At 34.2% G+C, this 22,950-nt stretch overlaps 1 protein-coding gene across 8 annotated transcripts in view; it reads right to left on the reverse strand.

Annotated features, from left to right (window-relative positions):
• CCDC122 (coiled-coil domain containing 122) overlaps positions 1 to 22,950 on the reverse strand; it is a 73,340-nt gene that overhangs the window by 33,045 nt on the left and 17,345 nt on the right. For 6 of the 8 annotated variants that reach the window (XM_039251536.1, XM_039251533.1, XM_039251532.1 and 3 more), the window contains 3 exons: positions 17,962 to 18,360; positions 17,071 to 17,187; positions 10,716 to 11,292 (listed from right to left, as the gene is read on the reverse strand). In XM_039251536.1, the coding sequence (XP_039107467.1) occupies positions 11,143 to 11,292; positions 17,071 to 17,187; positions 17,962 to 18,360 (666 nt within the window). In that variant the 3' untranslated portion in view covers positions 10,716 to 11,142. Of the gene's footprint in view, positions 1 to 10,715; positions 11,293 to 17,070; positions 17,188 to 17,961; positions 18,361 to 22,950 lie in introns of those variants that run through there. The other 2 variants (XR_005531642.1, XR_005531641.1) reach the window with 1 other exon arrangement.

A 22,950-nucleotide genomic window follows, 5' to 3' on the forward strand; every position in this document is an offset into this window, starting at 1 on the left:
ATTCAGGAGAACATTATATGATAACTAATGTGATATAGAAAACCCATTACTCACACTGCCAAATTTATCAGAAAAGAAAAACTCTTTCCTTAGAAATACATTATAAATTCAAATAAACAAATGTAATATAGGTTATTTTTGGCAAGCATATAATTTTTAGATCCTGATCTAAAAATTTAGTTATCATTAGCTTAATGAAAAATAAAATATTTATAATATTGGAAATATAAGTAACTAACAAATCAAATAGTTGCAAAACTATAAGCTCTTCTTAATCTACTGACCTTTCCTGCCAAAAAGTATTCCAAAACTCCATAGCATTAATATAGGCCTTCATAATTTCTATGTGAGCAATGGATTCCACATTCAATATTAGGTGACATAGGAACATGGGGTTTTCATTGCAATCACCTAAATAAATTTTGAAAGGTTCCAAAGTAATATTTATAAGCAGGATTATAAATAACTTCACTTAGCCAAAATGTTTACTGATACTGACCTTCATGTAGTGTTAACTACGCTTGAGTGCTTTTTAAAAAGACTACTTTTTAGAGAAGTTTTAGGTTTACTACAAAATTGAGAGGAAAGTACAGAGATTTCCCATATACTCCATGTCTCTACATATGCAAAGACTTCCTCATTATCGACTTCACTCACCAGAATGGTACTTTCACATCATAATCACTCAAAGTCCATTGTTTACCTTAGGGCTCACTCTTGGTTTTATACCAACTATGGGTTTGGATAATACATAATGACATATATTCATCATTATAATATCATAAAAAGTATTTTTGCTTCTCTAAAAATCCTGTGCATCTCTCCCCAACCCTGCCCCTAAACCTAGCAACCACTGGTATTTTTATTATCTCCATTATTTTACCTTTTCAGAATGTCATATAGCTGGAATCATGCAGTATTACTGCCTTGTCAGATTGGCTTCTTTTACTTAGTAATATTCATTTCAGGTTCCTCCATGTATTTTCATAGCTCAATAATTCATTTCAATAATTCAATAACTAAATAATGTTCCACTCTCTGGATATACTACAGTTTATGTAGCTCATCACCTACTGAAGGATATCTTGGTGGCTTCCAAACTTTGACAATTTTGGATAAAGCTGCTATAAACATCTGTGCTTTTGCATAGACATAAGTTTTTAACTCCTCTGGATAAACACCAAGGAGCACAATAGCTGGATTGTACAGTAAGAGTATGTTTAGTTTCATAAGAAACCACCAGACTGTCTTTCAAAACGGCTGTGCCATTCTGCATTCCTAGCCAGAAATGAATATGGATTCCTGTTGTTCCACATCCTTATTAGCATTTTGGTGTTGTCAGTGTTCCTGACTTTGGTCATCCTAATAAGTGTTTAGTGATATCTCAGTGTTTAATTCACACTTCCCTGGTGACATATAAAGTGGAACACTTTTTCACATGCTATTTGCCATCTATCTTGTTTGGTGAGGTTTCTGTTAAGGTCTTTGGTCCACTTTTAATATCTAGTTGTTTTCTTGTTATTAAGAGTTTTTTATTTTAAATAACAGTCTTTTATCGAATGGAGCTTTTGCAGTATTTTCTCTCAGTCTGTGGCTTGTCTTATCATTCTCTTGTGACTGTCTTTTATAGAACAGAAACTTTTAATTTTGATGAAGTTTAGCTTATCAATTGTTTATATCATGAGTTGCCTTTGGTGTTGTATCTAAAATGACAACACCATACCCAAAATCATCTAGATTTTCTCCTGTTACCTTCTAGGAGTTTATAGTTTGGCATTTTTTGTTTAGATCCACTTGATCCACTTTTTTAAAAAATATTTTTAATGTTTATTTATTTTTGAGAGACATAGCATGAACAGAGGAGGGGCAAAGAAAGAGAGACACAGAATATGAAGCAGGCTCCAGGCTCTGGGCTGTCAGCACAGAGCCTGATGTGGGGCTCGAACCCATGAACCATAAGATCATGATCTGAGCTGAAGTCAGATGTTCAACCGACTGAGCCACCCAGGTGCCCCTCAATGATCCACTTTGAGTAAATTTTTGTTTTGTTTTGTTTAAATTTATTTATTTATTTTGAGAGAAAGAAGAGAGAGAACAGCTTGAATGGGGCAGGGGGGAGAGAGAAAGAGAGAGAGGAGGGGGGAGAGAGAGGGAGAGAGAGGGGGGGAATCCCAAGTAGGTTCTGCACTGTTAGCAAAGAGCCCACTGTGGGGCTCAACCTCACAAACCATGAGATCATGACCTGAGACTAAATCAAGGGTCAGTTGTTTAACCAGCTGAGCCACCTGGGCACCCCTTGAGTTAATATTTGTGAAAGGTGAAAGTTCTGTGTCTAGGTTCATTGTTTTGCATATGGATGTCCAGTTGTTCAGCACCATTTGTTGAATGGAACTATCTTTGCTCCATTGTATTACCTTTGCTCCTTTGCCAAATATCAGTTGATACATTTATGTGGGTCTATATCTGGACTCTATTCTGTTACATTTACCTATTATTTCACCAGGACCACACTATCTTGATTACTGCAACTTGATAGTATGTCTTGATGTCAAATAATGTCAGTACTCCAACTTTGCTTTTCCTCTTCAATACTGTGCTGGCTAGTCTTTAGTCTTTTGCCTCTCTCAATAAAATTTATAATCAGTTTGTCAATATCCATAAAATAATTTACTGGGATTTTGATTGGGATTGAATTGAATCTATAGATCACCTTGGGAAGAACTGCTATGTTAGCTATATTGAGTCTTTCTACCAGTGAACATTCAATATCTCTCCATCTGTGTAGTTCTTCTTTGATTACTTTCATCTGAATTTTTTAATTTTTCTCATATAGATCTTGCACATATTTTATTAGTTTGTACCTAATTATTTCATTTTTAGGGGTGCTAATGTAAATGGTATTGCTTTAAATTTCATATTCTATTTGTTCATTATTGTTATATAAAAGCATTGACTTTTTTACATTATCCTGCCACTTTGCTATAATTGATTATTGGTTCTAGCAGGTTGTTCTTTTTTTAAATTATTTCGGATTTTTTACCTAGATGATCATGTCATCTATGAACAAAGACAGTTTTATATCTTCCCTCCTAATCCCTATACATCTTATTTCTTTTTCTTGCCTTATTGCATCAGCAAGGACTTACAGTGTGATGTTGAAAAGGAATGGTGGGAGAAAGTATCCTTGCCTTGTTCTGATCTTAGTGGGAAAGCTTTGAATTTCTTACCATTAAGTGTGATGTTGGCTGCAGAATTTTTTGAGGTTAGTCTTTATCAACTTGAGGAAGTTCTCCTGTATTATTACTTTACTGTTTTTATTATAAATGGGATTTGTATTTTGTTAAATGATTTTTTAGGTATCTATTGATATAATCACATTGTTTTACTTTTTCAAGTCTGTTGATTGTGTACCTATGATAATTCCCACTTGGTCATGGCATACAATTTCTTTTACACATTTTTGGATTTGATTTGCTCATATTTTGTTGAGAATTTTTGTATTTATGTTTATGAGAGATACATTTTCTTATAATGTCTTTGTCTGGTTTTGGTATTAGAGTAATGCTGGCCTCATAGAATGAGTTAAGAAGTATTCCCTTTGCTTCCATCCTCTGAAAGAGATTATAGAGAATGGGTGTAATTCTTAAATGTTTGGTAGAATTTACCACTGAACCCACTGCGTTTGGTGCTTTCTGTTTTGGAATGTGATAAATTATTGATTCAATTCTTTTTTTTCTTTTTTTCTGAGAGAGAGACAGTGTGAACAGGGGAGGGTCAGAGAGAGAAGGGTTACAGAATCTAAAGCAGGCTCCAGGCTCTGAGCTAGCTGTCACCACAGAGCCCGACACTAGGTTCGAACCCACGAACCGTGAAATCATGAGCTGAGCCGAGGTCGGATGCTTAACTGACTGGGCCACCCAGGCACCCCTGATTCAATTCTTTAAATAAATATAGGTCTATTCAGGTAACCTGTTTCTTCTTGTGTCAGTTTTGGTAGATTGTATCATTTAAGGAATTAGTCCATTTCATTTAGGGTCTCAGATTTGTGGGCATAGAGTTATTCATAGTATTCTTTTATTATTCTTTTAATTTCCATAAGGTCTATAGTGATATCTCCTCTTTCATTTCTGATATTAGAAATTTGTGCCTTGTCCTTTTTGTCTTAGTTAATCTAGCTAGAGGTTCAGTAATTTTACTGAATTCTTCAAAGAACCAGATGTTGGTTTCATTGATTTTCTCTGCTGATATCCTGCATTTCATTTCATTGATTTCTGCTCTAATTATTATTTCTTTTCTTCCACTTACTTTGGGTATAAGTTACTATTTTTTCTAGCTTCCTTATGTGGAAGTTTAGATGATTAATTTTAGATCTTTTTCTTTACTAATATATGCATTCAATGCCATAAATTTCCATCTAAACACTGCTTTTACTATGCTCCACAAATTTGGACAAACTGTGTTTTCATTTTCATTTAGCTCAAAATATTTTATGATTTCTTGAGATTGCTTCTTTGATCTATTTATTTGGAAGTATGTAGTTTAATCTACCTATTTGGGGATTATTCCAGTTATTTTTTCTTATTGATTTCTAGTTTAATTCCATTATGGTCTGAAAGCAGATATTTTATGATTTCTACTCTTTTAAATTTGTTAAGATATGTTTTATGGCTCAGAATATTGTCTATTTTGGTGAATGTTCTATGTAAGCTTGAGAAAAATGTGTGTTCTGCTGTTGTTGGATGAAGTAGTGTACAGGTGTGAGTTGTATCCAGTTGATTGATGGTGTTGTTGAATTCAACAATGTCCTTACTGAATTTTGTCTGATGAATCTGTCCATTTCTGATAGTGATGTTGAAGTCTGCAACTGTGATAGTGGAGTTATCTATTTTTTCTTGGCAGTTCTATCAGTTTTTGCCTCACATGTTTGATGCTCTGTTGTTAGACGCATCCACATTAAAAATTATAATGTCTTCTTAAAGAACTGACCCCTTTATTACTATGTAATGTCCTTAATCTCTAATAACTTACCTTACTTTGAAGTCTGCTCAGTTATGAAAGTAATACAGCTACTCCTATTTTCTTTTGATTAATGTCAGCATGGTATATTTTTCCCTATCCATTTACTTTTCATCTGTATGTGTATTTATATTTAAAGTGGTTTCATATAGATGACATATGATTGAATTGTGGTTTTTGATCCACTTTGATAATCTGTCTTTGATTGGTGCATTTACATCATTGACATTCATAGTGATAACTGATATAGCTGGATTAATATCTAACATATTTGTTAGTATTTTCTATTTTTTGCCCTTGTTTCTTGTTCAAATTTTTGTCTCTCGCTTTTTTTCTGCCTTTGATTTTAATCAAGCATTTATTATAATCCCACTTTCTCTTCTTGGAGAATATCAGTTACACTTCTTTTTGAACTTTTTTTTAGTGCTTGCCTTTGAGTTTGTAATATACATTTACAACCATACCAAGCCAACTTTCTAATAACATTATACCATTTCACTGGTAGTATGAGTATCTTATAATAACAAAATAATCTTAATTCTTTCCTCCCATACCTTCTATCAGTGCTGTCATTCATTTCACATATAGAAGCATTTGTAACATATTTGTATATATATAAGCATGTATATTTGAATACATTGTTGTTAACATATTATTTTGAACATATTGTTATCTGTCACATCAATTAAGAATAAGAAAAATACACCAGAGGTAAGGGAAACAAAAGCAAACATTATATACTGGGACTTCTGCACAGTGAAGGAAACAATCAACAAAATGAAAAGGCAGCCTATGGAATGGGAGGAGTTATTTGCAAACAACGTATCTGATAAAGGATTGGTATCCAAAATCTGTAAAAAACCTTATCAACTCACCAGCCCCCCAAAACTCCAAATAATCCAGTGAAGAAATGAGCAGAAGACATGAATAGACACTTTTCCAAAGAAGACATCCAGATGGCTAACAGACACATGAAAAGATGCTCAACATCACTCATTGTCAAGGAAATACAAACCAAAACCACAGTGAGATACCACCTCCCACCAGCCAGAATGGCTAAAATTAACAACTCAGGAAATAGTAGGGGTTGGTAAGGATGCTGAGAAGGGGACCGTTTTTGCACTTGTTCTTGGGAAAGCAAACTGGTATAGCCACTCTGTAAAACTGTATGGAGGTTCCTCAAAAAACTAAAAATAGAACTACCCTAGAGTCCAGCAATTGCACTATTAGATATTTACCAAAAGGATACAAAAATATAGATGTAAAGGTGTATATGTACTGCAAAGTTCATAGCAGCATTATCAATAATAGCCAAACTGTGGAGAGAACACAAATGTCCATTGACTGATAAATGGATAAAGAAGATGTGGTATACATATACAATGGAATATTACTCAACTATCAAAAAGAATGAAATCTTGCCATTTGCAATGACATAGGTGGAGCTAGAAGATATTATGCTAAGCAATAGAGTCAAGCAGAGAAAGATAAATACCATATGATTTCACTCATATGTGGAATTTAAGAAGCAAAATAGATGAACATAAGGCAAGCAGGAAGAAAGGAGAGAGGGAAACAAACCACAAGAGACTCTTAATGATACAGAACAAACTGAGGGTTGATGGAGTTAGGTGGGTGGGGAATGGGCTACTTGGGTGATGGGTATTAAGGAGGGTACTTTTTGTGATGAGCACTGGATGATGTATGTAAGTGACAAATCACTGAATTCTACTCCTGAAACCAGTATTGCCAGGTATGTTGGCTAACTAAAATTTTTAAAAAAGAATAAGAAAAGTAAAAATTTTTCTTTTACCTTTGCTTATTCCTTCTTTGATACTCCTCCTTACTTTATGCAGATTCAAGTTGCTGACCTATATTATTTTTGATTTCTCTAAAGAATTTTAACATTTCCTGTGAAGTAACATATAGCAATAAATTCCCTCAATTTGTCTGAGAGTATTTATCTTTTCTTCGCTTCTGAAGGATAATTTCACAGGGTACAGAATTCTAGGTTGGTGGATTTTATTCTCTCAACAGTTTAAATATTATCTCAACACTATCTTCTTGCCTGCATGGTTCCTGAGGAGAAGTCAGTTGTAATTCTTATCTGGAGCTAAATTTCACAATATTGTGGGGACCTACTTCTGACTGGGTTCCCTTGGAGTTTTTAACTCTTAGGTTGTCTACACCAAGACTCCAGAAATTTATCAATTACAGATAGGTTTTCCTGTCCTGACACTCTTTCCTATAGTGTTTTGAGAGTCTCTGCTCTGGTCCCTGTATTTGCCTCCCTGTCTCTCTACCTTTGGAGACAGTGGTTTCCCTTGTGTCCTCACCTCTTAGCATCCAAGAAGAGATTAATTTTTAAGCCTATCAACTTTTCACTTGTTAGGACAGTGTGGTGACCTATATGTGGAACCCTTTTTTTTAACTATAAGATTTCTCCCTTTAGTTAAATTTGTCTTATGCCTTGTAATTTAATAAGAGAATCAATTAAATATGCAAATAAATTAATATTTAACTAATAATAGAATTGTACATTGAGGCTTGCTTTGGGATAATTCCTTGCAGGATATTTTATGTAGCTAAAAAAAAAAATAAGGCAATGAATTTCAACTCTGCCCCTGATGAACTGTGTGATAAGATCTTAAGCAAGTCACTAAGACTCAGTTTCCCCATCTACAAATCAAGGACAATGGTATATACTTTAAGCCATTATTCTCATTATTCTGAAGATTAAATGAACTAATATATACAAATTGCCAAATAGGACATTGCATAGTTGCTCAGTCTATTATGTTATTATTTTGCTATTTCATATCCTCAGCCTTTTAGAAAATAGCATGTTTAATCAATTGACTAGAAGGACATGACCTAACAAATAACATATAGATGATTTATACCGTCCATGAAAGTGCTTTGACAATGGAAACCACCACTATTAATATATGGCTTAAAATTAGATAATAATTTCTTCACATTGGTCAACTATATGTCTACAGATTGCACATGTAGTAAGTAATATTTTGACATTAACTGTAGGTTTTTTTCTTCCCACTGCTTCCTGGTACTAGTTACCTGATCACTTTAGATCATTTAGATAATAGAACTTAGCAGGCTGGAGTCAGGACAGAACTACTCAGAATTTAGAAGTCATTTATCAGCTTTGAGCTTCACATTAGGCTTTTTGAAGAGTCCACGGTAGACACAATAGTGTTGAAATCATAGCTTTCCTTTGCAGAACATGGGGCATTTTGAGAGAAAAATTTGCTGAGCTCCAAAGCACTGAGAGATTTAAAAGACTCATTTTATACCAGGAATCAAAGAGTAAGGAAGAATGCATGAGTAGAATAACAGTCCCCAAAGAGGTAAAATTTGTCCTACATACAGAAAAAGAGAAGTAAGTAAGAGCAGAAGAGGCCTTGTGATTGGCTGAGGAGGCTGACCACATTGACTAGAGAAAACAACCGCAGGTGTGGCATAGACAAAAGGTCTACTGCTCAAGACCAAGAAGATGGGTTACAGCTCTGCAGAGGCCAGTGAGAACGGCACTTGGACCAGGACCCTTCCCTGGTAACAAACAATGTAAGTGTACCACCCATCCCCTGCTCCAGGAATTTAAAGGAGAATTTTGAACTGAATGATTACTCAAAAGAGACTGAGCTGTAAGGCAAAAAGTGTATGTGACAAAAGCCATTAAGCAGAAAAGCTCATATTCTAGGCTAGGTTAAGCTATAAAAATTTTTTAAAAATTCGTTTTCTAACTTTAGAGCTTATGACTATGTTGAGATAGCATGTCCACTAACTATATGATTAGGCTTGAGGACACCTCAAGCTTTAGTTCTTCTTGGTTAATCTGAAAGCCTCCATCATCTAAAATGATTTTCAAGATTAGAAAGAGCAAAGAAAGAAAATCTCTTTCAAATAATTTTTTCATCTGTCACAAAATTTAAAATAGGTACATCTGTTATTATCATGGGTATTTCAGAAAACTACATTGAAAACTAGTTTCTTAAAAGAACACATTATCTTAAGCAGATTAAACCTATTTTCATTCTATCTTAATTTAAAAATAACTTCACAAATCTAACTCAAAGTGTCTAGCTATCACATACAAATATTTTGAAATCTATTATAAGCTTAAAAAGTTTAGAAAGCTAGAAATTTTCTTTTATAAACTGTAAATAAAATTACGAAGTATAGTTAAAACAATAACTATTTAAATATGCAAATTACACTGAAATAGTTTTATATAATCAGCCTTTGTTTCAGCCTTGTCTTCCACTGAACATAGTGGATACTCTCTACAGTCTGCAGGTTTAACCATTTTTAGTCTAATTTCTGAGTCACACACCAAAGCTGACTGTATTACAATTAAGATATTTGATGTGTTAGCCATAATAAGCCATGCTAATTCATAATAGGATTATTAATGTTAGACATAACAAGATTATTAATATCTGGTTTTATATCAGCTATCCTCTTACTTAGTCTTAGGCACAAAGAAAGGTGAGGAGAAAATGGACTTGAGATACCTTTTTGATGTTGTTTTGAAAGAATTAAATCCTAAAAGTAAATATTTAAAAACCATTATCTTCAATATTTTTTCTGTTCCAAAAAATTTGATTCAATGGAGCCATAAGATGGAGCAATTTTATCTTAATATGGACAAGTTAAATTTTGAAATGTTGCCATGGACATGGTATATGATTTTCAGAGAGAAAAAATAAATGGTAGTGTATGCTGGTTAACTTTCTTTTCTAAGAGCTCATATTTGCCTTGCACGATGGTATAACATCAATTTCATCGTAGAATATTACTAACGAATTTACAGACAGAAAAGTAAACCAAAAATTTTATGCATTGGAACACTCTAAAATTATATTATCTAATAGCAAAGAAAATAATTGCTACCTTCAGAAGAAAAAAACTGAGCAAATCAGAGGATTCTAGATGCTGGCGAGGATGTGGAGAAACGGGCACCCTCCTACACTGTTGGTGGGAATGGTGCAGCCCCTCTGGAAAACGGTGTGGAGCTTCCTCAAAAAGTTAACAATAGAACTCCCCTATGACCCAGCAATAGCACTGCTAGGAATTTACCCAAGGGATATAGGAGTGCTGATGCAAAGGAACACATGAACCCCAATGTTCATAGCAGCACTCTCAACAAAAGCCAAAAAATGAAAAGAGCCAAAGTGTCCATCAAAGGACGAATGGATCAAGAAGATGTGGTTTATCTATACGATGGAATACTACATGGCAATGAGAAAGAATGAAATCTGGCCATGTGGAGCAACATGGATGGACCTTGAGGGTGTTATGCTGAGCGAAATAAGTCAGGCAGAGAAGGACAAATACCATATGTTTGCACATATAGGAGGATTAGGAGGAACTTAACGGAGGACCATGGGGGAGAAAAAGGGGGGAAATGGTGGGGGAGAGGGAGAGAGGCAAACTATGAAAGACTCTTGAATTCTGAGAACAAACTGAGGACTGATGGGTGTGGGGGGGGAGGGAGGGTGATGGGCATGGAGGGGGGCACTTGTGGGGATGAGCACTGGGTGTTATATGGAAACCAACCTGACAATAAACTATTTATAAAAAAAAAAAAAAGAAACTGAGTAAAATACCTGAAGCACTGAACATATAGCAACATTACTGTAAATGTCAATATTTATGGACTACTGTGAAGGCAGTGGTAAAAAAGCAAGTTTTAATAAAATGTTTGAAACAAACAATCATTTAAAATATCTTAACAATTTAAGTCATTATAACTTCAAGTGTTTCTTTCCTTCTAAATTTTTGCTTCATATGATAGTGCAGGCAACACGTTTATAAAGCAAGTATTCATGAGTACATTGTATCTTATACAGTTAAGTGTTTATATAGAGTCTTCCACTATTCTTATCTAAGCATTCCTATTGTCTATCTACTGGTATCAGTTGTAGGCTTGGAAGGCACTTTAGCAAACAAGTAACTGATTCAAAAAAAAAAAAAAAAAGAGAGAGAAAGAATACATCTGTTATTAAGACAGACCTTTGATAGTAGATGCTGGTTATTAAGAATCCAAAAAATTTTCTCATTTTTGTTGGCATAGTCTGTGTTCTACATTGCCCTTTAGCCATGTTAATATTTCAGTCCAATGCATTTTCTTAGTTCAGCTGCAGTTTTTTCCAGTTGTTGAATGTTCCATTGCCATTGTCTTCTATTTGACTGGAGCTTGTTCACTTGACAATGCAAACGCTTAAGAATTGCACTGTATCTCTTATGCTGTACCTGTTAAAACAAGAGTACATGTCCTGAATCTCCTCTCTGCTTTTCCCCCATGAAAGCTTACTCACTCTCTTTCCAGGGTCCTCCCTTAGTTCAGATCTTCTACACCATTATTATGACATGGGTCCTTTTGACAGTATGGTGAAGACTATGGATCCCTAAGAATAATGTTTTTAATGCATAAAATAAGACATACATGATTACAAAAAAAAATTTATATTGAAACACAGCACTGCAACAACATCAGGAGAATGGGGACAGAACACCGAAGCATTCCAAAACTACTATGAGACAAAGTGAAAACTTGTCAACTAACACTTCACATAAAGTCTTATAAACTTTATGTCATTCTAAGTTTTCAGTTTTTGTTAATTCTGTAAGTTCAGATAATTCATTGAAACTGGTGTACTGGTCTTGCTAATATGTTGACAAAATAAAAAATGACTTGAAAAGGATTAGAAATAATATAAACTAAAATATATTAGATATGAAACTATATTCAAAAAGATTTTTATAAACTGAATATATTTAAGGGGATATATATTTATATCTATCTTTCTATGTAGAAATATGTATACCCACTATATATATTTATATATCATATCTATTGGTATATTCAATAGAATATATTCAATAGGAGAGTATAGTCACCGAATGTGACCATACTCCTGTTCATAGAATATATTCATAGAAATAAAATAACTGAAATAAATTTTTGGTTAATCAATAAATTTGGTCAGTTGCATACTAGCATGCTTCTAAAATTATTCTTCAGTAGTAAGCTATGAAACTAATACACAATGGATCAGAGTAGAGAAGTGCAAAGTGCTCTTAGTGGGACTCCAGATCACCAGTAATAGCTAGATGTCACAAAAGGTATTAATACAGCTAAAGGAAGAATATATCATTAGAAGAGGTTTTGTGAAGAATGTGGCACACACATAGGAAAGTGAAGGAGTCATGTGCTGGTAGGGACTGTTATCTGACAAGTGCAACCAACCGTGTTATGGAGATTGGCTCCTTGAGCACCCAGAGCCAGAGGACAAGAACATTCAAATTCAGATGACTGACTTGATTCCCATGCTCACTAACCAATCTCTGGCTTCCAATGTAGTTTCCTTACAGGGAGAAGCACTAATGACTGACGTTAAGTTATCTGGTTTCCTTGGGAGTTTTATTATTGTAAATTAATAAACTGGTATTTGAATTTTATACACCAGTTTCTTGTAAACTTTACTAGCATCTCTCTATGTCTAAGCAATTCTGGGATACTGACAAGTTTCTAAGCTCGCAAGGTTAAAAGACAGTTTTGGCCAAGAAGTGACTTTATTTTTTTCTTTTTTACATGCCAGTATTTCATTTGTCTTATTTTAATTCCAGCTAGTTAACATACAATGTTATATTAGTTTCAGGTGTACAATATAGTAATTCATCAATTCCATACATCACCCAGTGCTCACCATGACAGATGCGCTCCTTAATCCCCATCACCTATTTCACCTGTTCCCCTACCCATTTCCCTCTGGTAACTAACCAGAATTTAAATAAAAACTTGAAACTAAAAATCAAACAAACAACAACCCCTCCCACACATACAACAAACTAGCAAAGGGAAGAGAGAGAGAGAGAGAGAGAGAGAGAGAGAGAGAAGCGACTTTGTAAAGGCAAAGTTCACATTGTGAGCCTTCTTGAAAGCCAGACATTTGTTCAGCCTCTATTGGTAGCATTCATACTTTGAGATGTGTCTTAATGTTCAAATTTGATTATCTGTAGGCAGCTAAGGATGTAAATGGTTCTGTACAGAATGTAACTTTTTGCTTCTAGCAAGTGGATGGGCTACTACTCTCATTAAGTTACTGTTGCTGGCTAGACAGGAACAAGCAATAACGAAGGAGAGGTGGTGGTCACAAAACACAGTGGCAAAAAGAAAACAAGGCGCTGTACAAGGCAAATCTGATCTCATCCACTACTGTTTTCTTCCTCCCCTCCACTCTAGCCGCACTGCTCTTCTAATCTCTTAGCCCTGAAATGGTCTCATCTTAAGACCTTTGCACTTTTTCTTTTTCTTGGAAAGCTATTCCTCAGATCTGCATGCTTCGCTCCTTCACTTCTTTCAGGATTTTGCTGAAAGAGACCTTCTCAGTGCAGCTTTTGATGGCTATAAATCTAATATTTCACCCTCTCTCCCTACGCCACATATATTACATATTCCCTTCTCTGCTTCATTTTTTTTGTCCTTAATCCTATCTTTAGCTAACATGCCATATAGTTTACTTAAATATGTTGTTTATGTCTGTCTCTCCAACTAGAATGAAAGTTCATGAGGACATATATCATTAGAGGGGGGTTTGTAAAGAATGTGGTACACACATAGAAAAGTGAAGGAGTCATGTGCTATTTGAGACAGGTTTTGAAAATCAAATGGTTGCTACCCTACTTTGAGAAGAATGTTATTTAAAATATATTGCTAAATTCTGTATTGTTCATAGACAGAGAACAAATGGGTGGTTGCCAGAGGGGAGGTTGGATGGGAGAATGGGTAAAGTAGGTGAAGGGGATTAGGAATACAATTATTGTGATGAGCACTGAGTAATGTATAAAATTGATATATTGTATGCCCAAAATGATGATGTGATGTGATGTGATGTGATGTGATGTGATGGAGTCTGTATGTTAATCTGACTTCAATTTAAAAATGAACACCTCATCTATAGGGAGAAAATCAATTTGGACGACAGAAGATTTTTTCATCAGAAATCATGGAAGTCAGAAAGAAGTGGCACAGCATTTTTCTTTCTTTCTTTTTTTTTTTTTTTTTTTTTACAAATAGTTTATTGTCAAATTAGTTTCCACATAACACTCAGTGCTCATCCCCAAAGTGCCCTCCTCCATGCCCATCCCCCCTCTCCCCCACATCCATCAGTCCTCAGTTTTTGTCAGCATTCAAGAGTCTCTCATGGTTTGCCTCTCTCCCTTTCCCCCACCATTTCCGTCCTTCTTCTCCCCCTTGTGTGGCACAGCATTTTTCAAATGTGGCAAGAACTGTCAACCCAGACTTCTATATGCATCAAAAATATCCTTCAGGAGTGAAGGGGAAATCAAGATATTCTCAGATGGAAAAAACTAAAACACTTTGTCACCAGTACACCTATCCTAAAATAATGAATTTATTTTTCTAAAGAGAAAGGAAATAATAAAAGAAGGAATTTTAGAGCATCAGGTAGGAAGGAAGAATATGATAGAGCAAAAATATAGGTAAACACAATTGACAAATGGAGAGAACACAGCTAAAGGGTATGAAGTTTTCTTTTTGAGATGATCAAAATTTCTAAAATTAACTGTGGTAATGGTTAAAAATTATGGATAAATAAACCAAAAACCATTGAATTATGTACTTTCAATGGATGAACTATATGGTATGTGAGTTATATCTCAACAAAGTTATTTTTAAAAACCAGAATAGTGTATCCTGGGAAAATGAGCACAAAAGAACTTCATAGGCAAAATGGGTAAATTTTCTATCTTGATCTAGGTGATGGTAATACAGGTGTAAATATATACCTTAGTCAAAATTAATCAAGCTAAACCTTTTAATTTGTGTACTTACTGTTACAACTACTATACCTCAATAAAGAATATTAGAGTTAAAAATTGCTAGGTAACCTCAAATTCCTTTCCAAAATGCTTTTTACCAATTTATACTCATACCAAAAGTATATCAAAATTCAGGTGCTCTATATATTACCAACTGTTATATTGATAATCAGAGGGGCTAAATATGGAACCTCATTGTGGTTTTAATTATCAACCCATTATTGTTAATTAGGTTTGTCAGTTTTTCCAGTGTTTTTTGGATATTCATGTTTCAAAAAATAAGACTTTTCATATCACTTATGCAGTGTTCTACTGGCTTGTTTGACATCTTATCTCTTAGTCACTTGTAAATATCACAAATACATTCTATGAGTCTTTTCTTCTTTATTGTGGTCCATTTTAATAATCTAGAAATTTATGATACTGTGAAAAGCAGTATTTAATCATGCAGTTTGTGTGTGTCTTTTAAAAGAAATACTTTTCTGACACAAATGGTTACATTTGTCTCCTATATTGTATTGAATCTTCCTGAACATAGTTATAAGTGTTATAAGATAGAAATATAATTTTATTTCCAAATTTGCTTTATTTTCCCACATGACTAACTTATTTTGTTTGTACCATTTATGATGGATTATATCTGGATTCTTTTTTCTATTTCATTAATCATTGTACTTCTACTTTGATGCCATGGATAGTGTCTTACTATTTCTAGTTTTATAATAAATCTTGATCTAGAAGGTAAAAAAATAACCATTTATTTAGATTACTAGTAAAATATAAGATAAAGTAATGGTAGTTATTAGAAAAATGTTTTGTGAAGGTGAAGATTTTTATCTTCACATTCTCTGATGCTTTTTTACTGTGCTAAATTAGCCACAAGCAAACATATCTTTTTAGTTTTCAAATTAATGTCTTAGGGTGAAAATTATTTATTTATCCTCAACAACATATTCTTTTCTATTTTTGTTCTCCATTTATTTAAACAATAATGGTCACAGAAATCTACTAGTGGTACCCCAAATTTAATTTCACTTTCAATTTTGCATTATCAGTTTATTTGATTCTTAATAATTGAAAGTATGAAGTCAGAAAGGTTTTGGATACTAATGACTTCAATTGCCTTTTACTCTGTTTTAAGGAGTTTCTGATGGTTATCTAGTAATGGTCATCCTTTTTGACTTGATAGATAGCCTCTGCTTTCTAGCTATTAATTGAGCACGAAGTTGTAGGGAATGAGACCTAGAATAATTCCCAGCAATATTTTAATTTTCTAAAAAATCTTTATTTACATGCATGCACACAAGTGGGGAAGGGGCAAAGAGAGAGGGAGAGAGAGAATCCCAAGCAGGCTCTGTGCTGTAAGTGCAGAGCCAGATTCAGGACTCAAACTTACAAATGGTAACATCACAACCTGAGCCAAAGTCAAGAGTGGAACACTTAACCAACTGAGCCACCCAGGCACCCTCCTAGGCCACATTTTAATAGGAATGAGTGCTTGCTCATGTACCCCAATGTTCATAGCAGCACTCTCAACAATAGCCAAAACACGGAAAGAGCCTAAGTGTCCATCAACGGACGAATGGATCAAGAAGATGTGGTTTATCTATACCATGGAATACTACATGGCAATGAGAAAGAATGAAATCTGGCCATGTGGAGCAACATGAATGGACCTTGAGGGTGTTATGCTGAGTGAAATAAGTCAGGCAGAGAAGGACAAATATCATATATTTGCATGTATAGGAGGATTAGGAGGAACTTAACTGAGGAACAAGGGGGAGAAGAAGGGGGGAAATGGTGGGGGAAAGGGAGAGAGGAAAACCATGAGAGACTCTTGAATGCTGACAAAAACTGAGAACTGATGGATGTAGGGGGGAGGGGGGATGGGCATGGAGGAGGGCACTTGTGGGGATGAGCACTGGGTGTTATGTGGAAACTAATTTGACAATAAACTATTTGTAAAAAAAAAAAAAGGAATGAGTGCTTGCTTTGTTTGAATACATTTCACATATTTATCTTAATGAAAGAGTTATCTCTAATGATTTAAACTTTACTACTTTTTATAGTTCCTTTTTGTTCTCTAGCTGTTTTAGGAATTGAGAGTAAACTATGGAAATTATAAATATAGTTTAACCTTAAGAAATGATAACATAAAGCATCAAAATCCACATAATTAAGACTTACCTCTATTTCTTTTCTTAATTTTTTATGTGTCTTTTCTTCTTCCTCAAGAAAACAAGTTTTTTCAATGATAGATTCTTTTATAGTTAGAATTTTATCCTTGAGCTTTATAATGTCTTCCTGCATGTTTATAAAATTTAAAATATACAAGTCAAACAATGAATGGGCAGCATAAGTCCAACATTTTCAATGTTTCTATCATTAAAAAAAATAGTCATCATATTTAATTTTGGTAAACAGGATTAGAATATTACTTCTATAGGTACAAAAATAAAAAACTGTTATTCAAATGAATAAACTTTTGATTTAAAAATTTAAAATTAAAACTAAATGTAGATAAGACATTTAAAAAAAGTGGTATTCATAGTGACAATTGCCCAGCAACAGTGTAAAGGATACTTTTAAATTCTCTAGCAAGAAATGATAGATATTTTAAATTTATATCTCCCTCTATCTTCAAAAAATACTATAAAAATAGAAAAATTCTTAAGGTACAATTATTAATTGATACTGTTTGTATAACAGCATTAAGCATACTATATTGATTTGAATATTGATTTGGTTGGATTCATTAGTCTAAGCTAGGGCTTCAACATTTTTGTGAGTCACCAGTTTCTGCAACAAATGGATTAATTGTTCACTGCAATTCTGTTTGACTCTATATTTTTATTAATCCACAGGGGATTTGAGAACAGTTCCTTTATGCATTTATACATTTGGCATAGTTGTTATATAACTTATGTATTTAAGTTTTCAGAAGTTGTGAAAATAGTTTCTAAATCTAGTTAAAGTAGCTATGAGTGTTTTATTAAGTTAATGATAAATTTATCACTTAATAAGGGAGCTTGCAAAAAAGGAGTAATAAAAAAAGTTTTGATAAGTGATATTTCAAACCTGTACTTGTTTTATGTGGTTTCCTTCTGGATTTTGGAGATTTTGCATAAGTTCCTCTTTCATTGTTTTTAGTTTTTTAACAAGATCTCGTTTTTTATGGAGTGTAGTCATGAATGACCTTTTGCTTTCAACCTCCCACAAACTATCTTTATGCTCTTTTATTTTTGCATAATATTCATTATATCTTATCATGTGTTCCTCAAAGTCTTCTTGGGCTCCTTCTATGTCAAATTTAAGCTTTACATTTTCTGTATGTAAGGATTTGATCTGAGTTTCCAGGTTCCCACACTGAAGCTTGGTATTCTCTATAGCAGCGTCTTGATGATAAATTTGCCTTTCTGTTTCTTTAGCTTCTGCAGAGACAGATGCTATTTGTTTTTCAAGCTCATGGAGTTCATCCTGTAAAATATTTCAATATTATTATTAATTTATGATACTCAAAAGGATACTATTGTTTTGATCCATAATTCATGTAGTAAAATCACAACATAAAAATATGTATTTATCAGATATTGAAAAATTGTTACACAAAAAGAACCATTCAATAAGTAACAAATCATCTGATAATCTTGGAGTGAGCCCAGAGTTATATATTTCTTACTTTTTCATGTTCATCTAATTCAAAATATTAAAATTTTATCATTTGTGTTAACATTTTATATATAAAAGGTACTTTACAATCATTTAAATAATATATTTATGGAATCAGAGGAACACACTGAAGAAAGATAATATTATGAAATTGAAAAAGCCCTAGGTTAAAAATCAAAAGATCTAGATTCTAGGGCCCTTACTGTCATTTACTAGTTGGTACAATCATATATAGCAAACTTAATTGCCCTATATAAATCTAACCCTTACTTTATTCATTTATAAATGACTATAAGGATGTCTGCCTTACCTCTCTGGGGCAGTTGGCATTTCTCACCAGTATCACATTCTTTTTTAATGTTTTTTTTTTTTTTTTTTTTGAGAGAGCATAAGTGGTGGAGGGGCAGAGAGAGAAGACAGAGGATCCAAACCAGGCTCTGCGCTGACAGCAGTAAGCCCAATATGGGGCTTAAATTCAGGAACCCTGAGATCATGACCTGAGTTGGAGTCAGATGCTCAACTGACTGAGCCACCCAGGTGCCCCACCAGCACCTTCTTTTCAAAACATTGTTTTCACACCACCATTCTTCTCTGGTTCTCCTCAGGTACCTGAGCATTCCTTCTCAATCTCAGTTGTTCCTTCAATTATAGGTCTACCTCAGGGCGCAACCATTATAATTTCCCCTTATTCTATGTATATTCCTTGGGTAATCTTATCCATACTTGCATGTAGAGCTACATATATGCCAATGATTCACAGAATGCAAGTTGTTGTTAAGTCCTACACCCAGATTCCACTGTCCGTTTCAAATTAACCATGTCCCCAAATCAAACTAATCTTTCTCCACTTCCTATAATGTTCTTCCTTGCATTACTTATCTATTGTCAGGACCACAAAACCTCAGTGACATACAACAATAAATAATTATTGCTCACATGAAAGGAAGCAGCTGGAATTGGCTAGATGCTGACATTGGTTAGATTTGCTCAAATGTCTGGGAATCGACTGGCTGTAAGATGGTTTGGTTTGGCTGACTGGGCTGGCTGTGATGTCTTGGCTTTTCTTCATATATATCTTATCCTCTAGTGGGACAGACCAGGCTCTCCTTCTCATGATGATAGCAGATGCAAAAGAATGGAAGCATCGTTTTTTGTGGAATTATGGAAAAGCTTTTTCAAGCTTCTATTTATAACATCTGTTAACATCCCAGCTAGTCATATGATGCAACTCACAGTCAAAGGGTAGAAGTATGCCCATCCATGGTAATGATACCATGATAATGATGGTGAAAGGTATGAATATAGACAAGGATGAAGAATTGGAACCAAAATTGTAAACTATCATACAGCTGGATTCCCAAACTAATTAACTAATGGTACTACTTTGGGAGTCATCCCTAATTCTTTCCTTTTCCTTATAATCTATATCTGTTAACAAATTTTCTAGATTCTCCCACCAAAACAACTCTGCAGACCATCATCCATCCTTTTTTTTCTATCTAGTATGGTCATTCTCTTTAAATAAATTTATAATTTTGAGAAGAAGCAATGCATTAAAAAGTCAGAACAAGTTACGCTTTTCCTTGCAGAGACAAGAAAGAGAAAAATACATGCTGAGGAACCTCTATTTTTAATCTCCAGCTCTGATATTTCAAATGCCCACTTGACATTTCTATTTGGATACCCCATAGACATCTCAACCATACATGTTCAGAAAATAATCTACACACCCAACATGTTCCTCCTCTAGCCTTCCTGATTTCAATAAATTGCACCACCTTACACCTAGATACCCAAGACCTACAAGACATTCTTGATTCATCCCTTTTTCTAACCCACCAGAGCCTAAGCCAGCAAAGTGGGCCTCCAAAATAAAATCCCAAATTCATTTCTGACCGATTTTTTTTTAGCATGGCCTGGCTCCTGCTTGGTGTCCCTATTTCCATTCTTCCCCCTCTCCCACAACTGGACACCATATATCAGGTGGAAGAATCTTTCAAAAAAATAAATCATATCATGTTACTTCCTTGCTCAAAACTTTCCAGTGGTTTCCTATTGCATTAATAATAAAATTCAAATTCCTTAATGTGGCTTACAAAGCCATATATCCTCTAGTCACTATTTACTGTGCCATCCCTCTCATATTCTACTCTACTCTCTTCCACCTTCCTTTGTTTATTAAATGTGCCTAATGCCTTTCTATCAGAGAGTATTTTTATTTGTCCTCTCAACCTTTGATTTGCCTACCTTTAGTTATTACCCCTTGGGGTCTTTGTCTTTCACAATTCAGTTTTATTATTACTCTACAAATAATCTTCCCTGAATTAAAACATAGATTAACCATCCATCCTCCTCCTTGCATTACTCTCTATACTCTTTCTTTTGTAACACATCAATAAATGGAATTACCTTTTTTTGTTTTATTTCTTTATTGCCTGCCTCCCCTGACTAGAAAGTAAGCCCCATGGGTGCAGTAACCTTGTCTGTTTTCTTTACTATTATCTTCTCAGTGCTTAAAATTGTACCTAGTACAAAGAAGGTACTCAATAAATGTTAAATGAGTGAATGAATGATGCACAGGGACACATGCACTGCCAGCTAGATGAGGCTATTAACACTATTGATCAATATGGGAAAAGATGATATTTCCACTGATTTAGTAATCATCTCTTCTCTCTCCTGGACTAATATAATAGGTTATTAATGTTTCTCCCTGGCTTTAGTCAATTCCTCCTTCAATCCATTTCTACCCTCCCACTAGAACTATATTTGTTGTTCTCCTCCCTCTCCTTCCCTTCTTCCTCATGCCCAACATCTCCTCCTCCTTTTACCTCTCCTCTTTGTTCTTCTGTCCCTTGTTCTTCCCCTCTCCCTCTTCTCTTTTTTTGCTTATAGACTCATTGAGGTAGAACTTACACAAACTGCACATATTTAAACTTTAAAATTTGATGAGCTTCGATTTACTTTGACCCTCATGAGACCATCACAATTAATAAACATATCCATTATCTACAAGTTTCCTCCTGCTACTTTGCAATCCATCCTTCTTCCCCATCTCTCCGTTCCCAATCATTTATTTGCTGTTACTAAAGATAAGCTTGCATTTGCAAAAATTTTATATAAATAGAATATCACAATATATACTTTTTAAGTCTTTCACTCGGCATAATTACTTTTAGATACATCTGTATTGTTGTATATATCATTAGCTCCTTTAAACAATTTTTTTAATGTTTATTTATTTTTGAGAGACAGAGACAGAGCATGAGCAAGACAGGGGCAGAGAAAGAGGGAAACACAGAATCTGAAGCAGGATCCAGGCTCTGAAATGTCAACACAGAGCCCAACATGGGGCTTCAATACATGAGCCATTAGATCATGACCTGCACTGAAGTCGGACGCTCAACCAACTGAGCCACCCAGGTGTCCCTTGCTCTTCCTTTTTATTGCTGAGTAGCATTCCATTGAATGGGTATACCACACTTTGTTCTGATGGGTATTTGTGTTGTATGCAGTTTTTCAGTGAGCATAAACTTTCATTTCTCTTGGGTAAACAAATATCTAGAAGTTGAATGGCTAAGTTATACAGTAAATGTCTTAGCCTTTAAGAAACTGTAAACTGTTTCTTAAGTGGTTGTCTTTACATCCTAAATAACAGGACCTGAGAGTTCCAATTCTTCCATTTCTTGCACCTTCCTTATAATATTTAGTATGGTCAGTCTTTCTAAATTTAATCACTCTAGCAGTAAAGAGTAGTATCTCATTACGATTGCAATTTGCATTTCTTTAATGATGAATGATATCATCTTTTCATTTGTTTGTCTTTCGTAATATCTTCTTTGATAAAATGACTAGACAAATATTTTGTCCATTTTTTAATTGGGTTGCTTGCCTTCTTGAGTTGTAGGATTTGTTTATATAGTGTAAACACAAGCACATTGTCATATGTCTTTTCAAATAATTTTCCCAGTTTATGACAATCCAAGTGTCCACAGGGCTCCAAAAAAATATATCATATGTTCATTTCTATACACGTCTCTTAATTAGAAATTAGAAAATAGTTCTGATGAAGTCCAATTTAAAAACTTTTGTGTCGTATTTAAGACATCTTTACCAAACTCAGTATCACTAAACTTTTCTCCTATGTTTTCTCCTAGACATTTTATAGTTTTAATTCTTACACTTAGGCTGCTAATCCATTTTGAGTTTTCTATGTGGTAGGAGGTAAACATTGAGGTTCACTTTTTTTGCATGTGGCTGTCCTTTATCATTGTTGAAAGATTATCCTTTCTCTAAAGAATTTCCATTGCACCTGTCTTAGCGAGGTTGGCTGTTATAAAACAAAACAAAACAGCAATAGATTAGATGGATTAAACAACAAGCATTTATTTCTACAGT

Source organism: Hyaena hyaena, unplaced genomic scaffold, assembly GCF_003009895.1.
Source record: "Hyaena hyaena isolate Hyena2069 unplaced genomic scaffold, ASM300989v1 scaffold_394, whole genome shotgun sequence".
NCBI classification, from domain to species: Eukaryota; Metazoa; Chordata; class Mammalia; order Carnivora; family Hyaenidae; genus Hyaena; species Hyaena hyaena.